Source organism: Vicia villosa, linkage group LG4, assembly GCF_029867415.1.
Source record: "Vicia villosa cultivar HV-30 ecotype Madison, WI linkage group LG4, Vvil1.0, whole genome shotgun sequence".
NCBI classification, from domain to species: domain Eukaryota; kingdom Viridiplantae; phylum Streptophyta; class Magnoliopsida; order Fabales; family Fabaceae; genus Vicia; species Vicia villosa.
Window position 1 is genome coordinate 179,778,868 of NC_081183.1, and position 24,382 is coordinate 179,803,249.

The 24,382-nt window shown below is 33.8% G+C and overlaps 1 protein-coding gene and 1 pseudogene across 4 annotated transcripts; both read left to right on the forward strand.

Moving 5' to 3' along the window:
* The first annotated feature begins 939 nt into the window (after positions 1 to 939).
* Positions 940 to 3,330, forward strand: LOC131598421 (uncharacterized; annotated as a pseudogene).
* A 7,081-nt stretch (positions 3,331 to 10,411) lies between these two features.
* Positions 10,412 to 22,886, forward strand: LOC131596203 (uncharacterized). 4 transcript variants are annotated; one of them, XM_058868791.1, is made up of 9 exons: positions 10,412 to 10,640; positions 10,855 to 10,986; positions 12,110 to 12,971; positions 13,108 to 19,373; positions 19,981 to 20,818; positions 20,919 to 21,604; positions 21,851 to 21,992; positions 22,090 to 22,171; positions 22,252 to 22,886. In XM_058868791.1, the coding sequence occupies exons 2-9, from the start codon at positions 10,936 to 10,938 to the stop codon at positions 22,352 to 22,354; spliced, it is 9,030 nt and encodes a 3,009-aa protein (XP_058724774.1). In that variant the 5' UTR covers positions 10,412 to 10,640; positions 10,855 to 10,935; the 3' UTR covers positions 22,355 to 22,886. The 4 variants fall into 4 exon arrangements, with proteins under 4 accessions (XP_058724774.1, XP_058724775.1, XP_058724776.1 ...); XM_058868792.1 differs by having other exon boundaries at positions 12,110 to 12,958; positions 13,119 to 19,373; XM_058868793.1 differs by lacking the exons at positions 10,412 to 10,640; positions 10,855 to 10,986 and having other exon boundaries at positions 12,820 to 12,958.
* The last annotated feature ends 1,496 nt before the right edge of the window (positions 22,887 to 24,382 follow it).

Genomic DNA, 24,382 nt, shown 5'->3' on the forward strand with positions numbered 1-24,382 from the left:
AAATTTAAACTAACTTATTCAGAGGTAATATTTTAGTCCCCACATCGATTCTTTCCAAATACATTTTTTAATATTATTTTCTTATTTTCTATACTATATAAAGAGCATCAGTGTTACGCTCCCGACACTTTATTCTTCTTTTGCGCCGATTCTATAAATTTTTTTTTGCAACTGAGAGGTATTATTTGCTTTATTTTTGTTCCATTCACTATTTTGTTATGAGTATATTTTATTGTATTTGCATGTAAAACTTGTTGTATATCACAGTCAACATCAATATTTCTTCCCTGCGCAACATATTATATTATTATATTGTTAAGTCAACATTTGTATTGTCAAGTTTGTACTACTGTTGTCATCATGTTGTTTTCATTCCTTAAAAAAACTATATGATTATATTTGTGAGGCTTGTAGTAGTTCCACTTTGGATCCTCTCCTTCATTTTTCTCTCATTCCTTCTCCATCTTCTCTATCTCTCTCTTAATTTCATTATCTCTCTTGAATAAATTTTGTTTTTTATTGATGAGTGAGAGTGAGATTAAGAGAGAGATAGAGAGGATGGAGAGGGAAGGAGAGAAAAATGAAGGAGAGGATCTAAGTCCAGTTCCACTTTTGGATGAAGGAGAGAAAAATGAAGGAGAGGATCTAAGTCCGTAGTAGTTCTATACAAGTTATTAACATAAATAAATAATTTAATTTGACATAGTGGTTCTATAATGGATTCAGATTAATTGCATAGTGATATTAGTTTTAGGACTTGATTTTTATGTAATTGGAATTTAGACAAAGTTTTAATTTCTTTTTTATAAAATAAAAAATTGATGGAAAAATAGTCAAAATAATAGGTGAAAGATGAGTCAAATATTTTTTTTACACTGTCTTTTAAGAAAAATCTTTAAATATTTTTTTTAGGTATTTATAATTTTCTATATTGCAGCTATGTCTACAAAGGAAAACCTTGTATTAAAATCAGTGCGTTACCATCGCATCTATCGTGAAGCGAATCAGTGTGTAGACGCTCTCGCTAAAAATGGCATTCTTCATTCTAATATTGTTTGTCATTTTGATACAAGTCCTATTTTCATCCAACATCTTTTAGATAATGACTTGTTTGGGAATCCTATTTCCCGGTTTGGGAATCCTTTCTGTAATAAAAGACACCTTGTATTAAAATCTGAACATTCAGGAAAAGCAAAATGGAATAATCCATTTGATACCAAGATGTTACTTGACATTTCTATGGATGAGATTCAAAAATATGGAAAATCGGAGATTGTTTTTAGAAATAAAAAATGGGAAGAGATACGCGAAACATTCAACAAAGTTGCTAATAAAAATTATACCCAAAAACAATTGAAAAATAGAATGGATAATTCGAGAGTTGATTGGACTACCTAGAAATAATTATTGGGAAAATAAACAGGCTTGAGATGGAATCCTCAAACAGGAAATATTGAAGCTGACCCAGCATGGTGAGATGCTAAAATAAGGGTGAGCATTGAAAATATTTATTTTTTATTTAGTTAAAGTTGAATAAAATAATTGTTTTTCTAAGTCTTATCCTTAATTGATTACGCATGCTGTTGAAAGTATTTTGGGTAAATATTTTCTAATATATTGTATCCACAGAGACTGAGTCAATAGTACTACCGTTCTATAGTCAAATTATAATGAGTGGTAAAAAGCATTGGTTTTGATTATTTAGTCCAAAAGTGCGTATACGAAAGTAATAATTAATTGACTGAAAGCTTAAAGAATGAGTAACAATGGACAATGGTGATGAATATGTTGAGTTCTAGGGTTCATCAACCTATTCGTATCCAATGATCAATTAATACACAAGTGAACCATTATATAAGCTATTATCTTCATTCATCCTCAAAACAGATATTATGTCTAAGTCTATTTTGAGCCACCTCTACCGGTATGATATTCGATCTCTCAGAATAACTATAAAGATAAAGGGAATTAAACACAATGATTTATGAAAACTTATTCACAATCCCATCTCTGAAAATTAAGAACAAGTCAATATAAAAACCTTGGGCAAAAGTATGAACCCTATCTCTCGATTGATAGTTCAACAATGATATAAAATAAAAGCAAGGTTCTTTATTGATAATAAAACTTAAACAATTGCTCACAGAAATTAATCAAAGTTATTGCATCTTCATAGGTTAACTACTACCTTAAACTCAACACAATGGGGTTTAGCTCTCCATAGACATGAAGAACACACAAAACTTCTTAGATGGATTCATCTTGATCAAGGGAATGTCTTCGATTGATGTTGAATTCTCCGTCGAATGTTGTTTTCAGCTCTGGAATATGAATGCTCTCTGAATTTCGCTCACCAAAGATCTGCCTTTTGTGAGGATTAGGGCTTCTTTTTATAACAAAGTTTCTTTTTACGAAGCTCCCGCGGCGCGGCACGGGTTAGCGAGGCGCGACCTGGGACCTGAAGGTTTGGCGCGTCTCGCCCAGTTTTGATGCGGCTCGGCCTCTGCTTTATCCCACTTCTTAGTGATTTTGCGTCTCCAGTGTCCTTACGCCTTCGTGTTTCCTCGTCCTTGCCTTCCAGCCTTAATACCTACACAAATAACACCCAAAGTGATTCAATTTGCTCTACAATTAGCATCAAACTTCTAGAGTTCAATTCTAACCATAAAATCACTAAAAATCATACAATAAGCTCGACTTCAGATCAAACGGTAGTTATTTTAACACATGAAAATACTAATAATTCACTCCTAACACATGCAAATGTGAAATATGAAAAATTTCGATATCAAGGATTAGAATTTTGTGATGAGCTGGAATTTATTTTTGGGGAGACTGTTGCAACGAGTCAACACCAATGGACACCAACTTTAGGGGTGCCATTGGAATCTAATGGGAAAAAAATACTATTGATGATGTACTAGTAGAAAATATTGAAACTGATGAAGATGAATTTATTTATGTAGAAAATACTCAACCAAAGAAGAAAATAAAGACTTTACTAGATATGGGTGAGAAAGTGACAAAGGGTAAGACAAAAGCCGATACTGCAACAACTATGAGAAATACATTAGAGAAATTAGTTCAAGCAACTAAAGGTCGTAATAAAATTGAAAAGGCTAAAATTACAGCCACAACTCATGTTTATGAACAATACTCAATTCCAGATTGTGTTAAAATATTGAAAAGTTTAAAGGAGGAAGAACTTTTGAATGGGCTACAATTTAACTATGCTTTAGAAATGCTTAAAGATGAAAATAACAGAATCCTCCTAATATCCTTAAAAGATTCTACAAATGCTTAGAGTGGATTTTATACAAGTATGAGTGAGGTAAGTATAAGTGACAAAAATCATATAATATTAGTTTAAGATTTAAGTTTTTATTTTCTATTTTTATTTACTTTTATGATTTTAGTTGAGATTTAACTCCATGATATATTCTATATTATTCTATCTAATTTGTTATTTGTCTTCGAGTACTTGGTTGTGAGTTTTGTAATGATATTTACGTTTATTTAATTGAACTATTTTAAACAATAATGTATTTAAATTTATTTCCTTATTTTTTAAATTGAATTTCAGATGTCTTGTAATCAAATCAACGAGAATTCGAGAAAAGTTAAAAAAAGAAAATGTGGGTTTTATAAGATATGTTATGTTGCAGTAACAATTGCTTGGGACTATCATATGAAGTACCTAATGAAGCAGGGTAATAGATTTCTTTACTCTCATGGATGGACTTGGGTTCGAGAAACTCTTAACACTCAAGGTGAAAGTTATAACATGTTTAGGATGAAAACTCATACCCTATTGAAACTTGAAAAATTATTGGTGCGCAAGGGATGGTTACATCCATCTAAAGAAATTGCATCATTGGAGGCACTTGCTATGTTTCTTTGGAGTTACGCACGTAGTGAAACTAATCGAAATGTTCAAAATAAATTTGGAAAATCAGGAGAGACTGTAAGTAGAAAGTTTGGGAAAGTTTTGGATAGTTTATGATCATCACCAAATGAAATTGTAAGTACTCCAGATTTTTAATTTACTGAAATTTCATCCAAAATAAAAAATGATCGTATGTATTGGCCTTATTTTGAAGGATGCATTGGTGCAATCGATAGAACATATATCCCTGCCATTGTTCCCACTAAAGATCAAATTCGTTATATTGGTAGAAAGGGATATCCAGGGGCGGAGCCACATTGATCCGAGGGGGTGCAATTGAACCCCCTGAATTTTTAAGTTTCTTCCTTATATTTTGTATTTTCATGTTATTGAACCCCTGAGATATTCATTTTGCACTCAAATGAAAAGTCTGCTACTTTATTACTTTAACAATTTCTAATTTATTACTTTTCTGACACGAGCTGTCAAATCTGTGTATTTATTACTTTCTTAATATTACTTCGATGTACTTACTACTAGTTAATTAATATAATAGTAATATTATTAGGCCGTTTAAATTTATATATTACATTGATGCATAGAAAATATAAATCGTTGCATTATTATTTTCCAATGAGATCATATGATTAAATTTTTTATTTTCTATTCTTCTACATAGTAAATATATAATTATAAATATTTAAAAGTTTATGGTAATCACAAAATTTTAAGTACTCTTTGAATCCATATATATTATACATTATTGTCAATATAATATATATAATTTAATTAATAATTTGTTTTAATTAACGTAAATAATATTAATATATGTATATAATTATAAAATATAAAATTCTATGAAATTTTTTTTAGTATTTTTAAATTATGGTTATGTCTAAGGTGAGGGTTCAATTAAATCCCTCACCGGTGAACCAACAAAAATACACTATCAGATTTATTAAATGGCTCAGATTTGTTTTAAATAAAATGAAAACATATAAAATATTTTCACGCAATCCTGCCCACAATTTATCGGTTAGTATTTTCCTACTAATTGTCAAGTGTACGTTTATGTGGTTCCATGATAATGGTGGAGTTCAATAATTAAATATGCATATATTATTGATTTTTGTGAGTAATACTCTTATATTTAGATTGGTGTCTTTTGAAAATGGATCACCTCCTGCTCTTTATGTGCAACCTTTCCTCCTGTGCTTATCTAATGGCTGAGAGTTCATCAAAAACAAATAATTAAAAGATGCAGTTTTTGAAAAGAGAGACAACATAGAGATGAATGGTTGTGATGAGGGCAGTAGGGACAGCAGGAGAGAACTGGCAGGAGAGGATCCATATCCGTGTCTTTTGATGGCATCTGATGAAAACACACAAGTTTCTTCCTTATCTAGAATAAAATATTTAAGGAAGTTTTATGATTAGCACACATAAAAAGAAAAAGTGACAGTGGGAAAAGAGTGGTTATGGATTCTACAATAACAGAGAAAAATTAAGAGATTGACGAAATAGTTTTTTTTTGTTTTATCTCATAATTTGGATAGTATTTTTAGGCTTATAATTTTAAAATAAACTCTAGATGTATGATTGCAGAGTTATTCATATTGCTTAATTATAATGAAAATTTGATTCTATAGAATCTTAATTGTTGATCAAGAGACGGTTACAGAAATGGAAGAGAGGTATGGATGAGATTGTCTGTGGAAATATGATAATGGTTTTCATTTTATTTCATAAAATCTAAGCTGTTAGATAAATCTGACGATGCATTTCCGTTGATTCACCGATGAGGGATTTAGTTGCACCTTCACCTTAGATGTTACCTTACATTATAGTGATAAATTTACAAAATATTATTTAATAAATTTTTGCACAATTTTGCACCCCCTGACTCAGGTTCCTGGCTTCACCACTAGGGATATCCAACCCAAAATGTCATGTTGGTGTGCAATTTAAACATGTTATTCACTTTTGTTGTTGTTGGTTGGCCTGGTACTGCACATGACACTCGTATTCTTTCGTGTGTGTGATTGAAGAAATGAAAAGTGTGTTCTCTCATCTTCCTGAAGGCATGTATAAATTCATTATACAATAAATTTTAACACACACACATATGATTGATTTTTTATATAAGTTAACAATGAAATTTTTAAAATTATTAGGAAAGTACTATCTTGTTGATGCTGGATATCCAAACATGAAAAGGTATCTATCGCCATTCAAATGTGAAAGATATCATATTCTTGATTTTAGAGATGGAAGTCAAGTAGAAGGAATGCATGAAGTATTCAACCATGCACATTCTTCAATGAGAAATGTCATTGAGAGAACAATTAGAGTTTGGAAGAAACGATGCATATACTATGTGATATGAGACCATTTTCACTCATTAAACAACAGAAGATCATAGTTGCAACAACAACACTTCATAACTTTATTTGGATGTATGGTGTTGAAGATGAGGAATTTAATAAAAATGATGATATCTCTGAATATATGACTGGTCGTGAAGAAGAAATAAATATAATTGAAGATGTGGATTTATATAATCCAAAAAGAGTACAAGATGGAGGTTACATGAATCGAGTTAGAAACCAAATAGGCCTTGCATTGATGGAAAATAGAAATGTATGAGTTTTTTTTTTCTGATGAATTATGTTTATTTTTAAAAATGAAATGATTTATGGTTTTAGTCTTAAATTATTCGATAACTCTTTTAATTTAATATAAAAACCTTACCATACAACTTTTAACTTAAAAGTGGCTTTATAGAAATAAAAAATAAAAACTAACAAACAACTTTAGCTTTACTTATAAAGCTCTTATTTTCAACTGTAACTTAAACGTAACTTTTACAACTAAAAAAAACTCGGCCAAACAAAAATATATCTTCATTCATTTTTAATTATTTTTAACTTCTTTATGAGTGCCACATTTGTTGTTAGTTAATTCAATCTTAGAAATTATTTAAGTTGGTAGATAGGAGTTATAACTAATTTTATGGTTAGTTGCTAATTATAGAAATTAGTTAGTTTTGAGATAGCCTATATATAGTGTATGAACACTTGTGTATGATCTCTTTATCATTATTGAATATATTTTACTATTTGTTTTCTCAACTTTCATCTCAATTCCTTCAATATTTTATATATTATTATGCAAATAAGAACTTACTCTTATAAATTGGTATCATGGGTACTAGTTTATTGATTTTGCAAAATTTGCATATTCATGACTTACTTAATCATTATCAACTAAGTAAAAATGACGGGTGATAATGGTCTTCCAAACACACTTCTAATTCTTGATGGCAGAAATTTGGAGAGATAACACAAACAAATGAATACCTTGTTTGGTTATCAAGATACACCTAAGCTGGTTGTTATTGGAGTTCAAAAACTCACTGTAAATACAATAGAAGCCCAAAAGAATTCACATAGAGAAGAAAAGAAAAAGAACTACAAAGTCATGTATTCAATTCAGGCAGCAGAAGATGCAACAAATTTCGAATAAAATCTCTCATGTTGAGAATGTGAAGGAGACGTGAAATATTTTGTTCAAATAATATGAAGGACCAAAAAGGTGAAGAATGTGAAGTTGCAATCTCTGAGAAGGCGATATGAATTATTGCAATTGGACAAGAATGACACATTTGTAACTTATGCATCAAAGATTCAAAGCTTGATGCTCAATATGGAGAGTTGCGGTGAAGCGATGGTTGAGAAGATGGAGATTGAAAATATAATAATGACATTCACTTCTCATTTTTATCATGTGATAATTGGCATTCAAGAATATGGAACCTTTGCAACTACAAAGATGGAAGACCTCAGAGGGTCTTTAGAAGCACATGAATTTATATTTCTTAAAAGAAAGGGAGTGCAATAACCAATTCAAGCATTGCAAGCTCGAACATTCAAGAAAAATGCTAGTTTTGAGAAACATACATGCAAAATTAATCTAGAGAAGTTAGAGAAATATGTAGGATCAAACTCACAAAAGATTAAATTTGATGGTAAATCTAAATCCTTCAAGAAATGAGGAGGGACATAAAATTGAAATCAACAAAAGAATCAAGGCATGGGGACAAGAAGCGCGTTCAATACCATAATTGGGAGAAATGAGAGCAATATGCCTCAAATTGTTGGCCCACCAAAAAAAATGAGAAGGCTAGAAATATTGAAGATGAAGTCGATATGATACAAGATGACTCATATGATGACACTATAGTTTCCATCTCTTGTTTCCTTCAATCTTTCTTTTCTTGTTGTGCAAGTAAGCACTTGATCCAATGCCATTATTATTTTCTACTACAAGGATAAGGAACACAAAAATAACAAGTAACTCTCATAAACATATGTCAAAGTAATTATGTTTGATCATTGATTTCTATTACACAAATATATGTCAAAATAACTATGCTTGATCATTAAAATATTTTACAAAAAGCATAGCTAAGAACACAAAAACATCAAGTAACTTTTTCCCCCCACAAACACATGTTAGAGTAATTATGCTTGATTATGAAGAATGAAGGAGAATATATTAGTTGAAGACCTCTTGTAAAGAACGACGAAAGGCGAGAACTTCAAGCGTTGTAGATGGATGCTTAGAGCGAGAGTTGCGACTTGGAATATCAAACAAAAATATTTTAAACACTAAATTTCTTCAACATTCCTAATTTAGTATCTATTACAAAAAAAAAAATCTAAAAACAAATTGAAGAATTAGAACCAAGAATACGAACACATATCCAAGTTGAAAAGAGAGAAATGAAAGATATCAAACTGAAGAAAGTGTGGACAAAGAATGCAGGAAGATAAAAAAAAAGAAGACAAGAGAAACATTACAATTTTTGAGTAATTTCTTCCTTCCGATTTTACATAATGAGTTTTCATTAGTTTGGAGGGGAGGGGAGCAGAAAACTTCTGAAAACGAAATTTTAAAAAAATATAGAAAAATATTTGCCTTTATTTGAAAAAATGATTTTGTTTACAATGATAAAAGAGTCATTGTCATTATGTAAGTCCTCCAAAACCCTCATTCAATACAATTTGGCTTAATTGCAACTTTAGTCCATTTATTTTGTCTTTTTCTTGATTTTGAGCCCTCTATTTTAAAAATCACTATTTTAGCCTTCTTTTTAAGTTTTATGTGCAATTTTTGCCCCCTATTTTGTTTTCTTTCTGCAAAAAATTAGTCACTATTTTTGTCTCTTTTTCAACATAAAACTCAAAAGGAAACCAAAATCGTGATTTTAAAAATGAGGGGAGCAAAATCGAAAAAATAACAAAATAAGGAGAGCAAAGTTGCAATTAAGCCATAAAATTTTTGAGTCCTCCATATTAGGAGGTTTTTTATGTTATGAATAAAATCAAACCCTCCAAAATTTTCTATCCAAAATATTTTTATTCTTTTCACCTGATCCTTCCTTTGTTCTAAAGTCCTCCTCTGATTTCTCTTCCAAACTCACAAACAAAGCATTAACGCCTTCTTCTTTTTTTTTTTTTTCTAATTTGTTTGTTTTCTTATTACAAAATCTAAATGTTTTCTTATTTTCAAAATTCATAAGTTTGTTAAAAGAATTATCAAATTAGGTTTGACGTGAAACCATAAATTTTTATAAAAAAAATTCTTAAATTATTGTGCAAGCACTTATATGTCATTACGTAAATTTAGATAAAATTAAAATAAAATCAATTTAAATAAACTATAAATTTAATAACGTAAAACATGTAAGAAGTATCTTTTCTAGAAAAAAATTGGAGAATTAAGAAAAAATAAAATAAAATAATAATAATAATAATAATAATAATAATAATAATAATAATAATAATAATAATATGGATAATGCTAACTTGTGTTTCAATGACGTAATTTAAAAAACTCATTTATAAAAATTTATATTAAAAAACTAATAAAAAATTGTTTAATATTTTTATTAAAACTAGTATATAATTTCTAAATTATTATTTATTCATTTATTTAGTTTTTAATTTGTGTCCCAGAATTTGACTTGCCACCTCAAAATTTGAACATGCCACTCCCATATTTTGGCAAAAATATTTCTGATAAAAAAAGAACAAATGACCGAACAAAATTTTTGGTAAAAATTTAAAAATTTTCGGTAAAAAATGTACACATTTTGAAATAGCTGATAAATTTTTTTATGAATTTTTATTGAAAACTTTAAAATTTCCAGTAAAAATATATACATATCAAAATTACTGCTAAAAATTGCATGAATTTTTAACGAAAATTTTAAAATTTTTGATAAAAATTATAATTTTTTATCAAAATATTTGAAATATTTGCTATTTTTCAAAATTTTTGATATAGTTTTAAAATTTTAAAATAACTCATATTTTTTAAAATGTAATAACTTTAAACAAGAATATGGGTGACAAGTTAATTGATCCACAAGTTAGCTTACCCTAGTAATATTAATTAAGAACGGAAATTTATCTAAATAAAATGCCCGACATATAATTTTTTTTTTTAAATAATCAATTTCTCTTGCTTTCTCTGTTGTTGCTCGATTAGACACTTAACCAAAGAGAAAATAACGCTTGCGTGCTTGCGTCTGCGTTTAGATCTCAAACGCGCTGTGTGCTACCACCACCACCATCTCACACAAAAAAACTGAGAGAAAAAAAGTAATGAATGAATCGTTGAACCACCCTCGCCTCGAATGAAACCCTCTACGACGTCGTCTCACTCCTCTCCCCAAGCCTCGATCAAGGTTCTCTTCTTCTTTTCATTCATTCAATTTTCATTCATTCAATTTTCATTTCTCGATTCCAGTTTTTTGAATCAGACGGTTATGTTATGCTCTGTTTGGTTTACGCCGAAATAGAAATGAATTTTTTGAAAAAAGCTTCGAAAAAAGCACCGATACATTGCTTTGTGTTGATGATTGTGTTAACGGTATTTAAATTTGATTTGATTCGGTGTAGGATAAGAAGAGGATCTGAATTATGAAGCAGGATTAGAGTGTGGTGATTACGGTGGGTAGCAAGAACGGAGTGGATCGGAAAATGGACAAGAGTAAGAGCCGTACCGATCTACTCGCAGCTGGCAAAAAAAAGGTATATCTCTATTTCATTTTCTTCTTTCTCAAGTGTGTATGTTTTGAGGAAATTAGATGCACCTATTGCATTGTTGTTAAATAATTATAGTATAGTGGAGTTCGAACAAATCACTATTAATCCGCTATATGCTATTTAGTTTAAAATGTTTTTATATAGAAGCTATAGCGAATGTTGTAGTGGAGTTTGAACAATTTGCTATTGCTCTGCGATACACTATTTAGTGCAAAGTATTGTCAAATCACATATAGCGGCTGTAGGCTATAGTGTAGTGGAATTCCGATTAATCACTATTTCTTGGTGATATGCTGTTTAGTACAAAGTGTTTCTAATATAACCTAAAGTGGTGCTAAAACAATGTAGCATCATAGCAGAAACAAACTGCTTTTTTCTGTGATCTGCGATTGAAAAGTTAGAGTCTGATAGTGGTTGTCTAGGATTTAGTAAATTGTTACCATTGGGAAGAGTTTTTGGATAGTGTGAAGTAATGGCGCAGGTTAGAAAGTATAAAACACATAGTTGAATAGTTCTTAATGGTTGATGTGGGTAATATAGGCTTAGAATTTTAGTAAATACGTTATGCACGAAAACAGACATGTACGGGAGAGTTTATCTCTTTGATTTTGTTGTGAAGGGTTATGATATGTACTTTCTACTTTTTAGTTTACCAAACTTCGTAGAGGATCAAAAATCCGGTTTGGTTTAGCTTCCTATCTTGCGGGAGGGTTTGAATTAAAATAAGTTTATATTTAACTGTTACTCAATTAATGGATTTTTTTGTAAGCTTATACTTATAGGGGTTAATGGATAAGTTGAATAATTATAATTTTTTTCTTCTGATAAATGCTTGTGCAGAAGTTTATTCAAACTGACTCCAAATACACCTAAGAAAATAGTGTGGCGTACTGTATACCGAACCTTGTAGTTATTCAACTGTTCATTTTCATTTTTGAACGTTGACACCTGTGCAAATGAAATTGAATATTTTTATAGGATCTGGAAATATGCGATTTTATCTTTCTCTCCCTATTTGTTTCCTCCCACTAGTCTGCATCAGCATATGTAGGGTGGCAAAATTGAATGGTTGCAGTTATGAATTTAATACTGATGCTTTTATTGTCAGCTCCAACAATATCGTGAGAAGAAGGATAATAAAGATAGTAAAGGTGGTAGTAGCCGTGGGAAATCATCAAAAAAGTCTTCCAAACATCAGCTACCTGAGTCTGATGCTGATGCTGCCAGTGTTACCTCTACAGGATCGTCTCAGGTTACTGATGGAAATATTGAAACCAACAGTGATTTCAATGTTGTTATCACTGAACCAATAGAATCACAATCTTTGGGAAGCTCAACAGCCGCTGACAATGTTGATCCATCTGTTGATTCTTCATCAGTGGGCAAGACATCTGATACAGGTGAGGAAACTGATTTGGATTCTAATGCTAAGTTGGCACTTCAGGGTCGTGGGGTCTATGAGAAGGATTCTGAACTGTCTGCCGAAGATCAAGGAGGGAGTTCTCAGAATATTGGTGCTAATGTGACAAAAGATGTGTCTTTTACAAGTTCGTTGGCTCCTGACAATGTTGATCCATCTTTTGATTCATCATCAGTGCCCATGACGTATGATACAAGCCAGGAAACTGAATTGGGTTCTAGTGCTAAGTTAGCACTTGAGGATCATGGAGTCCATGAGAACGATTCTGAATTGTCAGCCCAAGATCAAGGGGGAAGCTCTCAGAATGCTGGCGGTGATGTAGCGGAAGACGTTTTGTTGAGAACTTCAAATAGTGAAGGAGGAACAACATACGATCATGCATCCAAGCCTGTTGCTCTTTTGTCCCCACATGCTTCTACTTCAACTGCTGTGGATGAGTCTATCACAGTTGAAAAAGAGAGTGAAAAAAGTGAAAGGTCGTTGCCTTTATCTGAAGATACTTCCAACACATCTGTGGTGCAAACGAGAGAAGATCAGGTAACAAATTTAGGTTGTGCTCTCTCTCCTTGCCTCTTTAGTTTAATGCAGAACTTTATGTTTAATTATGAGGGTATTAGTTGGGCAGACTGGGAAAAATCATATGTGGATTTGATTTATAATTTATATTCTCATTTATTGCTGGGTAGGGGCAATGCAGGAAGCTGATGATTTGGATATGGCGAAATCTTGTCAAAGCACTCATGCAATTATAGATGATCAAAAGGAGATTCCTTTGTTTGAAGCCAGTGAGAGTGGTCAATCTCCTTCAGGATTTGCTTTGGAGAATACTATAATTGAGGAGGCATCTCACGAAGCGGAACAACTAGACAGGCCAGTTGAATTATTCTCCCCTCTTGAAGACATTGTGTCAGATAAGAATTCGGGTTCTGATAAAGGCCAGCAAGATGATGATTTTGCAACTGTAGGGACTTCAATGAAAAATTTGGAGAGAGAAACATTACCAGGTTCATCTAATGATGAAATAATTCTTCAGTCTAATCAAGAGCAGATAAGCAAGGGAGTCCTTAGTGGACAGGATGTAGCGCTTCATGAGGGGCTTAACCAGCAATTTACTCTTGTTGGATCTGCAGCTGATGATTCCACTCACAAGTTGTCAACCAGAGCTTCGACCAAATTGTTTGACCTCTCTCCTGTTTTTGATGCGAGCTCAGTTAATCTTTTGCAGTTAGCTGAATTTATAAGAGGGCTTAATGAAAAAGAGTATCAGTTTCTGCTCAAGGCAAGAGGAGCATATTCTGATCCTGATCCATTAACCAGTAGTTCAGTTCAACCAGATCATGACTTTTCAGAAGCGTTTCAGAGACTAAAAGAAGAATTGTTTCTTGCTCATATGATGCAAAATATTTTCAGTATGCAGCTAGCTGAACAACTGGACCTCCAATCGGAATCTGATTATCACCGTGACCAGTTGATTGGTGAACTATCACAGCTCCATGATTCACGCAATGAAGTTAATGAGAACAATCAACGGCTTAATGAAGAACTTGCTAACTGCCGTGTAGAACTACAGAATAATTCTAGCAAGAGTGTGGAACTACAGAACCAATTTGATACTGCAATGACAGGGATTGAAGCTCTTTCTGCCAGAGTAGTTGAGCTACAGATTAATTTTGAAATGTCTCAGAAAGATTCATTGGATCTATCCACCGAGTTGGCCGACTGCAGAAGTTTGATCTCAAGTTTACAGGATGAAAAGAAGGGTGTGAACGAAACTCTTGATTTGATGATTTCTGAGAAAAATAAACTTGCAGAGGAGAAGGAGTTTAACCTCTGTGAAAGTCAGAAGCTGACAACTGAATTGTCTTGCTTAAAGAGTTCAATGGAAGCGGTAGAAGTTGAAAATTCCAACTTAATTGACAGGATCTCTTTGGTGACTGAAGAGAGCAATACGTTCAAAGCAGAAATCAAGCATCTCTTGCAAGAGATCGATAGAATTTCATTAGATTTGGTTGAAAATAAAGATTTGGTGGCAATTCTACAGAACGAAAATTCCAATTTAAATGGGAACCTTGCATTGTCAGTTGATAAGATTAAAAATCTGGAAGATGAGAATCAATCTGTTGTTCTTGAGAATCAAAGGCTCACTTCTCAGATTATTTCCATACAAGAACAATTATCTATAGAAAAGGGAGAACGAATGAGATTTGAAGATGACCTTAAAGAAGCCACAACGCACTTGGAAAATCTTTCCAAGGAAAATGTATCACTTAATAGCACTTTAGATGAGCACAAGTTTAAAATCGAAGAAATTGCAGTTACTAAAGATTCTCGGCAGATAGGTCAGGGGCTAGATGATGGTGCAACTAGGGGACCATTTGAAAATATACGTGAACAAGAAATTTTCAATGATTCTCTTGGGTTTGTTTCTTTGAAGACTGATTTGAATGAGGTGGAGAATGTTTTGGTGAAGCTTGAAAAGGCAATTGATAAGTTGCATTCTCAATCACTAATCTCTGGCAGGACTACTGAGAAAGTTTCTTCACCTGTGGTATCAAAATTGATACAGGCTTTTGAACCAAAAGTAAATGAAACTGAGCACGAGGTAGAGATAAGTGTTTCAACTGATGTTCAGTCACAATCAAACTCACTCATTATGTTAACTGAAGAGCAAGTAGGAAACTTGAGAAAATTGCTATCAAAGTGGAAGCTGGATGTTCAAAATGCAGATTTGTTGTTCAAGGGGGAACGAGATGGTAGGAAAATTGGGGATGCAAAGTACGGCGATCTTGAGGACCAGTTTGAAGGATTGAAGCAACATTGTTCAGATTTGGAAGCATCTAACATCGAACTTGCAGTTCAATATGAAACAGTTAAACAACTTCTGGGCGACATTCAAGAAAAGAAATGTGATCTTGAGGAAATCTGTGAAGCTCTAAAGCAAGAAGATATTCACCTCAAAGCCAAAAATAATGAACTCTATGACAAGCTTGGATATTGTCATTCAAAATTGATTGAATTGGTTACTGAAATGAATGATGTGAAACTAAGTTCGAATGAGATGGCTTCTGTTATTGGCAGTCAGCTGGAAATTTTGCAGAAGGAGGTGACAGAGAGGGCGGTGCTACTTGAGCAAGGCTGGAATACTACTATTGATGAGATTGTTAAGTTAGTTGCGAAGCTGAATGAATCAGTTGGGGAAGCATCACATACAATGGTCTCTTATGACACCCATGATAGCGTGCATATCAGTCGTTGGTTAGATGCTTCTGTTAGTGCTGCCACTGAAATGATTTTTGGTCTGCAAAAGAAACTTGAGGCTTCTAAAGCAGATCATGAAATAATCTCCAGTTCACATAAAGAAATGACCACGAAATGTGATCATCTGCTTGAGAGGAATGAAATGGCTATCGATGTACTACATAAAATATACAGTGACATGAGGAAACTTATGTTGAGGAGTGGTTGGTCTTTGGATGAAGATAAGATAGATGATCAAAGTGAGGCACTGCCTGATTTACTGAATTATAATAACTACGAGACAATCATGAAGCATTTGGGGGATATATTGATTGAAAAGCTGGAATTGGAGTCTGTTACCAATAAGATGAAGTCAGAGTTGGTGCACAAGGAAACTGAATATGAAGAATTGAAGATAAAGTGTCTTGGTTTAGATTCTGTTGGAAAGCTAGTTAATGATGTTGCAGGGGCACTGCATGTGGAAACTCCGAATATTGAAATAAACACATCGCCCCTTTTGCACTTAGATTCATTAGTGTCTAGTCTTGTACAGAAAACCAAAGAGGCTGAAATCCAGAGTCACGCCACTAAAGAAGTCGATGGATCTAAGGAGATGGAATTGGATGAACTGAAAGAAAAAATGCATTATCTAGACATGCTGCGTCTTGAGAATGAAAATGAAATCTTTCTCCTAAAGGAAAGCTTACATCAAGCTGAGGAAGCTCTTTCTACTGCACGTTCTGAATTGCGTGAGAAAGCAAATGAACTCAACCATTCAGAGCAACGAGTGTCCTCCATCCGGGAGAAACTCGGCATAGCTGTTGCCAAGGGAAAAGGATTAGTTGTACAGCGGGATGGCCTCAAGCAGTCCCTAGCTGAGACATCTACTGAATTGGAGAGATGCTCGCAAGAGTTGAAGTTGAAAGATACAAGACTTCACGAGCTTGAAACAAAACTTAAGATCTATTCAGAGGCTGGTGAACGCGTGGAAGCCCTGGAATCTGAACTTTCATATATTCGTAATTCAGCTAATGCCTTGAGAGAGTCATTTCTGCTCAAAGATTCAATGCTTCAGAGGATAGAAGAGGTTTTGGAAGACCTAGATCTGCCCGAGCAGTTTCATTCAAGTGATATAATAGAGAAGATTGATTGGTTGGTTAGGTCAGTTGTTGGCAACTCATTGCCCATGAATGACTGGGAGCAGAAAGATTTTGCAGGAGAACATTCATACTCTGATGCTGGTAATGCTGTCACAGAATCTTGGAAAGATGATAGTCAGCTACAACCAGATTCAGGGGACGATGCAGGTAGACGTTCATACTCTGATGCTGGTTTTGTTGTCACAGATTCGTGGAAAGATGATAGTCAGCTACAACCTGATTCTGAGGGTGATTTTCAAAAAAACTTTGAAGAGTTGCAGAGTAAATACTATGGGCTGGCTGAGCAAAATGAAATGCTGGAGCAGTCATTGATGGAAAGAAACAGCTTAGTTCAGAGATGGGAGGAGCTTGTAGACAAGATTGACATGCCTTCACATTTGCGGTCTATGGAGATGGAAGGTAGGATTGAATGGGTAGGAAGAGCACTTGCCGAGGCTAATCATCATGTAGATTCTCTGCAGCTGAAGATTGAAAGATATGAAAGCTATTGTGGATTGCTAAATACTGATCTGGAAGAGTCTCAGAGGAGAGGGTCCACTCTTCAAGAAGACCTTAAAGCCTACACATCGGAGAGAGAGCACCTTTCTGAAAAAATAGAGGCTCTGAGACATGAATGTGAGAAACTATCAGTGCAGACAAGGGGAGCTGAACTTGAGAAGGAAAATCTGCACGCAGAAATGACTAGTTTGAAGGATCAGTTGGAGCAGAAAGCTGAAATTGAAGAACATATTTTCACCATCGATGGCAAGATAAAAAAGTTACAAGACTTAGTTGGCGATGCCTTGCCAGAATCTGAAACAGAATATCTGGTTTCTGATGATGCAAATATTGATTCTTTGGAAGAATTGCTGAGAAAGCTTATAGAAAATCAGAGACATGAATGCGAGAAACTGTCAGTGCAGACAAGGGGAGCTGAACTAGAGAACGAAAATCTGCACGCAGAAATGACTAGTTTGAAGGATCAGCTGGAGCAGAAAGCTGAAATTGAAGAACATATTTTAGCCCTCGATGGCAAGATAAAAAAGTTACAAGACTTAGTTGGTGATGCCTTGTCAGAATCTAAAACAGAATATCTGGTTTCTGATGGTGCAAATATTGATTCTTTGGAAGAATTGCTGAGAAAGCTTATAGAAAATCAGAGACATGAATGCGAGAAACTATCAGTGCAGACAAGGGGAGCTGAACTAGAGAACAAAAATCTGCATGCAGAAATGACTAGTTTGAAGGATCAGCTGGAGCAGAAAGCTGAAATTGAAGAACATATTTTAACCATCGATGGCAAGATAAAAAAGTTACAAGACTTAGTTGGCAATGCCTTGTCAGAATCTGAAACAGAATATCTGGTTTCTGATGGTGCAAATATTGATTCTTTGGAAGAGTTGCTGAGAAAGCTTATAGAAAATCATGCTAGTCTTTTATCAAAGAAATCTATGCGTGATGTTGTACTTGATGGACATCATTCACTAAATGACGATGCTACTCTTCATGAGGAAAAAAGTATTGATATGCATGATAAGGATCAAGCGGATATTGATAGATACAAGAAAGATCTGGAGGCAGCTTTGAGCGAATTGGAGCATTTGAAGGAGGAGGGAGGGAGAAATTTGGAAAAGCAAATATCTCTATCAGGTGAAGTTGAAGCTCTGAGTAAAAGAACTGAGGAGTTGCAAGAGCTTCTTCATCAGGAAGAGCAGAAATCTGCTTCTGCAAGAGAGAAATTAAATGTTGCAGTCAGGAAAGGGAAGTCATTGCTGCAACAAAGAGACAGTCTAAAACAAACCATTGGAGAGATGAATGTTGAGATGGAGCACTTGAAATCTGAGATCAACAAACGAGAACACACTATTGCAGAGCATGAACAGAAGATGAGGCAGTTATCAACCTACCCAGATAGGTTAGAAGCGCTTGAATCTGAGAGTTCTCTTCTGAAGCATCGTTTGGAAGAAACTGAACACCATTTGCAGGAGAAAGAGTATTCGTTGAAACTGATTTTGAACAAGCTAGGTGAGATTGATGTTGCAGGTGAAGGTCAAATAATTGATCCGGTGAAGAAGGTGGAATGGATTGGAAAACTGTGTTCTGATCTCCATAATTCCGTCGCTTCCTTGGAACAGGAATCCACGAAATCCAAAAGAGCATCAGAACTCCTGTTGGCAGAGTTGAATGAGGTTCAAGAAAGGAATGATAGTTTTCAGGAGGAACTTGCTAAGGTGGCTGATGAACTTGTGGATCTCAGAAGAGAAAGGGATTCAGCGGAGGCTGCCAAACTGGAAGCTCTTTCACATGTTGAAAAGTTGTCTACATTACATGAGGAAGAAAAACAGACCCATTTTTATGAGCTCGTGGAATTAAAATCTAGCATGAACCAAGTCTGGAAAGGCTTTGGTGAGGTTCAGAATTTACTGGCCAAGGCTTTTTTCACTGATTTGGAATCTTTTCGGAATGTGGAAGTTGGTCTTGAGTTGTGTATGAAAGGATACAATGCTCCAAATGTGGTGGATTCATCTTCCGGCGAAGAACGTGATGGTATTTTACTCAAGTTTCCTGATAATAAGGTACAGTTATCACTTGAATACTCTACTAGTCACATACAATGATATTTTGCACTCAGTTTTGATATTTTTATATACTGCATCAACTGCCATTTATGCGTTATATTATGAGAATCAGTAATAAATTGTAGTTTGCAATCAAGCTGATATTCGACAATGATTTAGTTTAATTTCTTATACTATTTTTTTTGTTCGGGGTGGGAGGAATAGCTTTGGTCAGATTGACATATTTATTGAGCTTGAAAGGAAGTTGGACCGAGAAAGTCTTCATTTTTTCCATAAAGGATTTGGATGTGATGATTTTTCTTGACAATATGCACAAAGCTTGATCTAGAGTTACTCTAATAGTAGTCCTTTAGTAATTATTGCACCAAATGTTGCTCTGCCTCTTCATTATCATTTTTTATGCAAGAGAGCATGAATAATATAGTCTTCAATGTATTAATTTTCTTTAAATTGATATCCCAAATTTTATTCCTGTAATATTATGGCTTCTAGTTTGTCTTCAATGTATTAATTTTCATGTGGGGCATAATTATATATACTTTACTATTATTTGGGTTATCTGACTTATTTTTTCTTTCTAATAATACTCTTGATTTTTCTTCAGACGAGCTCTGCGTATGCAGATTCTTGGTCAGAATTTGGCACAATTGACCAATATAATGATAATACCATTATTGAAAATTTTCATCTCCTTGGGCATAAATTGCAAGAGTTTTTGGTGGAGGTCAGCTCTCTTAAGGAAAGAATACACATGCACTCCAGTTCGGCACGGGAGCAAGACAAAACTCTGTCGATACTAATGACAAATATTCAGAGAGAAATTACTTCCCAAAGAGAATCTTTTGAAAAGATAAAGACAGAAGTTAGTAAACGAGATCTGCAACTTATTGCATTGCGTGGGAATGTTGCTCGCCTTTATGAATCATGCAACAATTCTGTCACTGTACTAGAGAACGGAAAAACTGAATTGCTTGGAGAAAAGGTAGAATTTCCAGATCAAGAGATTAACTTGAAAACTCCGTCATTTGATGATGAAATATCCGAGGAATGTGTTAAAACCCTGGCTGATAGACTGTTGTTGGCTGCAAATGGATTCGCTAGCATAAAAACCGAATTTTTAGATGCTAATCAAAAGGAAATGAAGGCTACTGTAACAAATTTACAGAGGGAGCTTCAGGAAAAGGATGTTCAAAGAGACATAATTTGTGCAGACCTGGTAAAACAGATTAAAGATGCTGAAGCTGCTGCAAAAAGTTACTCTCAAGAACTTCAATCTCTTAGGATGGAGGAGCATGATTTGAAAAAACAGGTAGAAGTGATTGAGGGAGAAAAGAAGATACTTGAGCAGAGAATCAAGGAGCTGCAGGATAGGCTAGGGATTGCAGCAGAACTAGAGGATAAAGTAAGATCTCAGACTGGTTTGCTGGCTGCCAAAGACCAAGGTGGGCTTTGTATGATTTCTTAAGTCTTTAAAAAGTGTACTAGTAATATATTTTATAAACAAAAACTTACACTATTCCTGTAACTTATGATTTATTGCAGAAATTGAATCCTTAATGCATGCACTTGACGAGGAAGAGATACAAATGGAAGAACTGACAAAGAAAAATGCAGAACTTGAAAAGACTGTTCAACAAAAGAATCAAGAGGTTGAGAACCTTGAATCTTCTCGTGGTAAAGTTATGAAAAAGCTTTCCATAACCGTAAGCAAGTTTGATGAACTTCACCACCTATCTGCAAATCTCCTTTCTGAGATTGAAAAGCTTCAATCGCAATTGCAAGAAAAAGATTCCGAAATTTCTTTCTTAAGGCAAGAGGTTACGCGATGCACTAATGATGATCTCCGTGCATCACAACTGAACAACCAGAGAAGTCTGGATGAGATCGTTGAGTTCTTTATGTGGGTTGACACAATTGTATCTCAAGATGGGATGGATGATATACCTCCTGATATGAAGAGTGATGCTCAGGTTCACCAGTACAAAGAAATACTTCAGAAGAAGTTGATGTCTTTAATATCAGAGTTAGAGAATCTAAGGGAAGTTACAGAAAGCAGGGATGAAATGTTGCAAGCAGAAAAGAGTAAAGTAGCAGAGTTGAACCATAAAGCAGAGACACTTGAGAAGTCCTTGCGTGAGAAAGAATCACAATTGAATTTGCTTGATGGTGTGGAAGAAACAGGAAAGGGAATTGCCTCAAGCTCAGAAATTGTGGAGGTAGAACCAGTGGTAAGGAATACAAATTTTTTATATTGAATCATAATAAATAGAGATAATGTTGAACCTGATCTTCAATTAAAAAACATTAAAAACAAAAATAAAGCATAAGGTAATGAAAAAAGATTCAATATTTTCTTTTTTTTGTAATCGTTACATAGATACACAATTACGACAGTTAGGATAATGGATTCAAAATTTGAGGTATTGAATTTATTTACTCTTATTTTATTTTATTTTATTTTATTTCTTTTACAGATAAATGAATGGACAACAACAGGGACATTTGTTACACCTCAAGTTCGCAGTTTGCGCAAGGGCAATAGCGATTATGTTGCCATTGCTGTTGATGAAGATCCTGGTAGTACTAGTAGGATAGAAGATGAAGATGACGACAAGGGTAATTTTGCACTGCTTTACCTGCGTGCTATTACATGGTGCTCTCATGTACTATGGTTCCGATCATTAACTTTTGGTTTACCAACTTTTTCTTGCAGTTCATGGTTTCAAATCACTCACATCATCCAAAATTGTCCCAAGATTTACGAGACCTGTAACTGACTTGCTTGATGGCCTGTGGTAGGTCTATTTTTTCCTCTGTTGCATGGTTTTAAAATTTTCTTTTAATTTGATAAATCACACACATTCGTGTTTTGCAGGGTTTCTTGCGATCGAACTTTAATGAGACAACCAGTTTTGCGGCTTGGAATTATAATTTATTGGACCATAATGCATGCACTCCTTGCTTTCTTTGTTGTCTGATGTTCTGAGTTGGCTTTGTATAATTAATTGGCCTTAAAATCCTAAGCAAGGCATAGGAGGTGCCATTTATAGATTGGAAAGTTTGAAAAAGGATTCAGTTTAGTTGTACAGTGTCTTCCTTCAACTTGCTTCTTCCTGTTGTGGTTCAGCTATTATAAACAATAAGAAAATAAAGATGCAGCTGCTAGAAAGGATACCGGGCTGCAATGACGAAAATATGTGAAAGCAGATTGCTCAATATTTGAAGAGCAAAGGATGAAGAGCCTGCTACATAAAACACTAGGAGGTTTGTTTTTACAAAGAACCTGATGCGTTTTACATTGAACAGAAGATCAATACTGTGACTGTTTTTTTAAGGGAAAGCAAATTTTGGGTCGTTCATGTGAACTGGATAAATGACTAGTTAGGTATAGAAAAAACGTAATTCTTTTGTAAGTTTTTTCTCCCTACTTAGGCATAAGAAACTTAAGTTGCCATTCTTTTTTCATGGTATATTATATCAATCATATCAATATTATGATTTTTTTTGGCAGTTTTCAGTCATTAAAATTATATAACCATATAAACCAATAATATGTTTGGATTTTTATCTTATTACTAGAGTCATGTATATTAATCTTCACACTGTCAAATGTCAACACAACCATCTCAATACCAATATAACACTGATAATCCCTCATAAGTATGTTGGTGGTTTATAATTTTGTTGGTCAATATTTTATAAATGTAAGTGAATTATGGGTTAATCTTTTAAGACTTTGTTTGGGACTTTGGAGGGGATAGGTAGGGAGAGTTGTTAAAAATAAATTTTTGAAAAAATATAAAGAAATTTTTAATATTTTTTGAAAGACTTATTTTGTATAGAATGATGATATAGTATTTATCACTAACATATTTTTGATTTTTTGAAATAATTTGTACAAGCTCTTTAAAATTTTTCAAACACTTTGAAATCTTCTCTAACACAATTGGTAGTTTCTTAAAATTTTAATTTTTAAATAATAATAAATCCTCCAAAGTTTTCTTATCATTCCTTTTTTCAACACATCTGCCTGAAACCTATGCTTTAACACTATGAAAATACTCGAGGATGCTACCTCCCATCTGCCTGAAACCTATGCTTTAAGCATTGTGAATCATCTCAACACATCCTATTTGTGTCTATTCTATTCACCTGTGGACTTGGTTAGCTTCCATCATTTCTAGTCTCCCTAAGATAACTTCCATAGACAACTGTTGGCACATCACTAATCAAGATTGGTCGTGATAACTGCAATTATCATTCATATTGTCAATGGTATTTAGTTTGCTAGAAACCAAGTCAAGTTTCAAGATGATATTATCCACTGGAAATTCAGTAGAGACAACATCATTCACAGCATGCCTTTAGCAATCTTCCCTGCTAACTCCAACACATCTATGCTTGAATTTTCATTTTTCAAAGATTTTTCTTTAGCCCTTCGCCCTCCTGCTCCTCCTACTGTCTTTAATGTGTTGTGGAAACCTTTCCCTATCGATTGGATTAAAGGTAACTCTGATGGTATGGTAGTAGGAACTCCCTCTCTAGCAGTTTGGGGTGGCATTTTTAGGAACTCTAGGAGTGAGCATGTTAGAAGATTCTCCAACTTCATTGACAAAGGCAATGCCGTATGTTCTGAATTTATTGGTGCTATATAACAATGGAATTTCTTGCAAAAAAATAATTGGTCTTACTTTTGGCTTGAATTCGACTGCTTGCTTGTTGTGCAAACTTTCTCTAATATTAACCTTGTCCCTTGGCAGCTTAAAGCTTGATGGTTGGGCTGCACAAATCTAACATTGGATTCACACATATGAATTTTTTTTCCGTTTCATCACATACATGATTCCATTAGAGTAGACTTTTTAAGAAATTTGAAAAGAGTTCCTTATTGTAGATACAAATCTTAGTCGGTTTTTGGTTTGGTCCCTTTTTTGTGTATGTTTTCTCTTTTTGTCCTTGACCTTGGTTTTTAAAAAAAACATGAAGATTATATCTTATTTGTATCA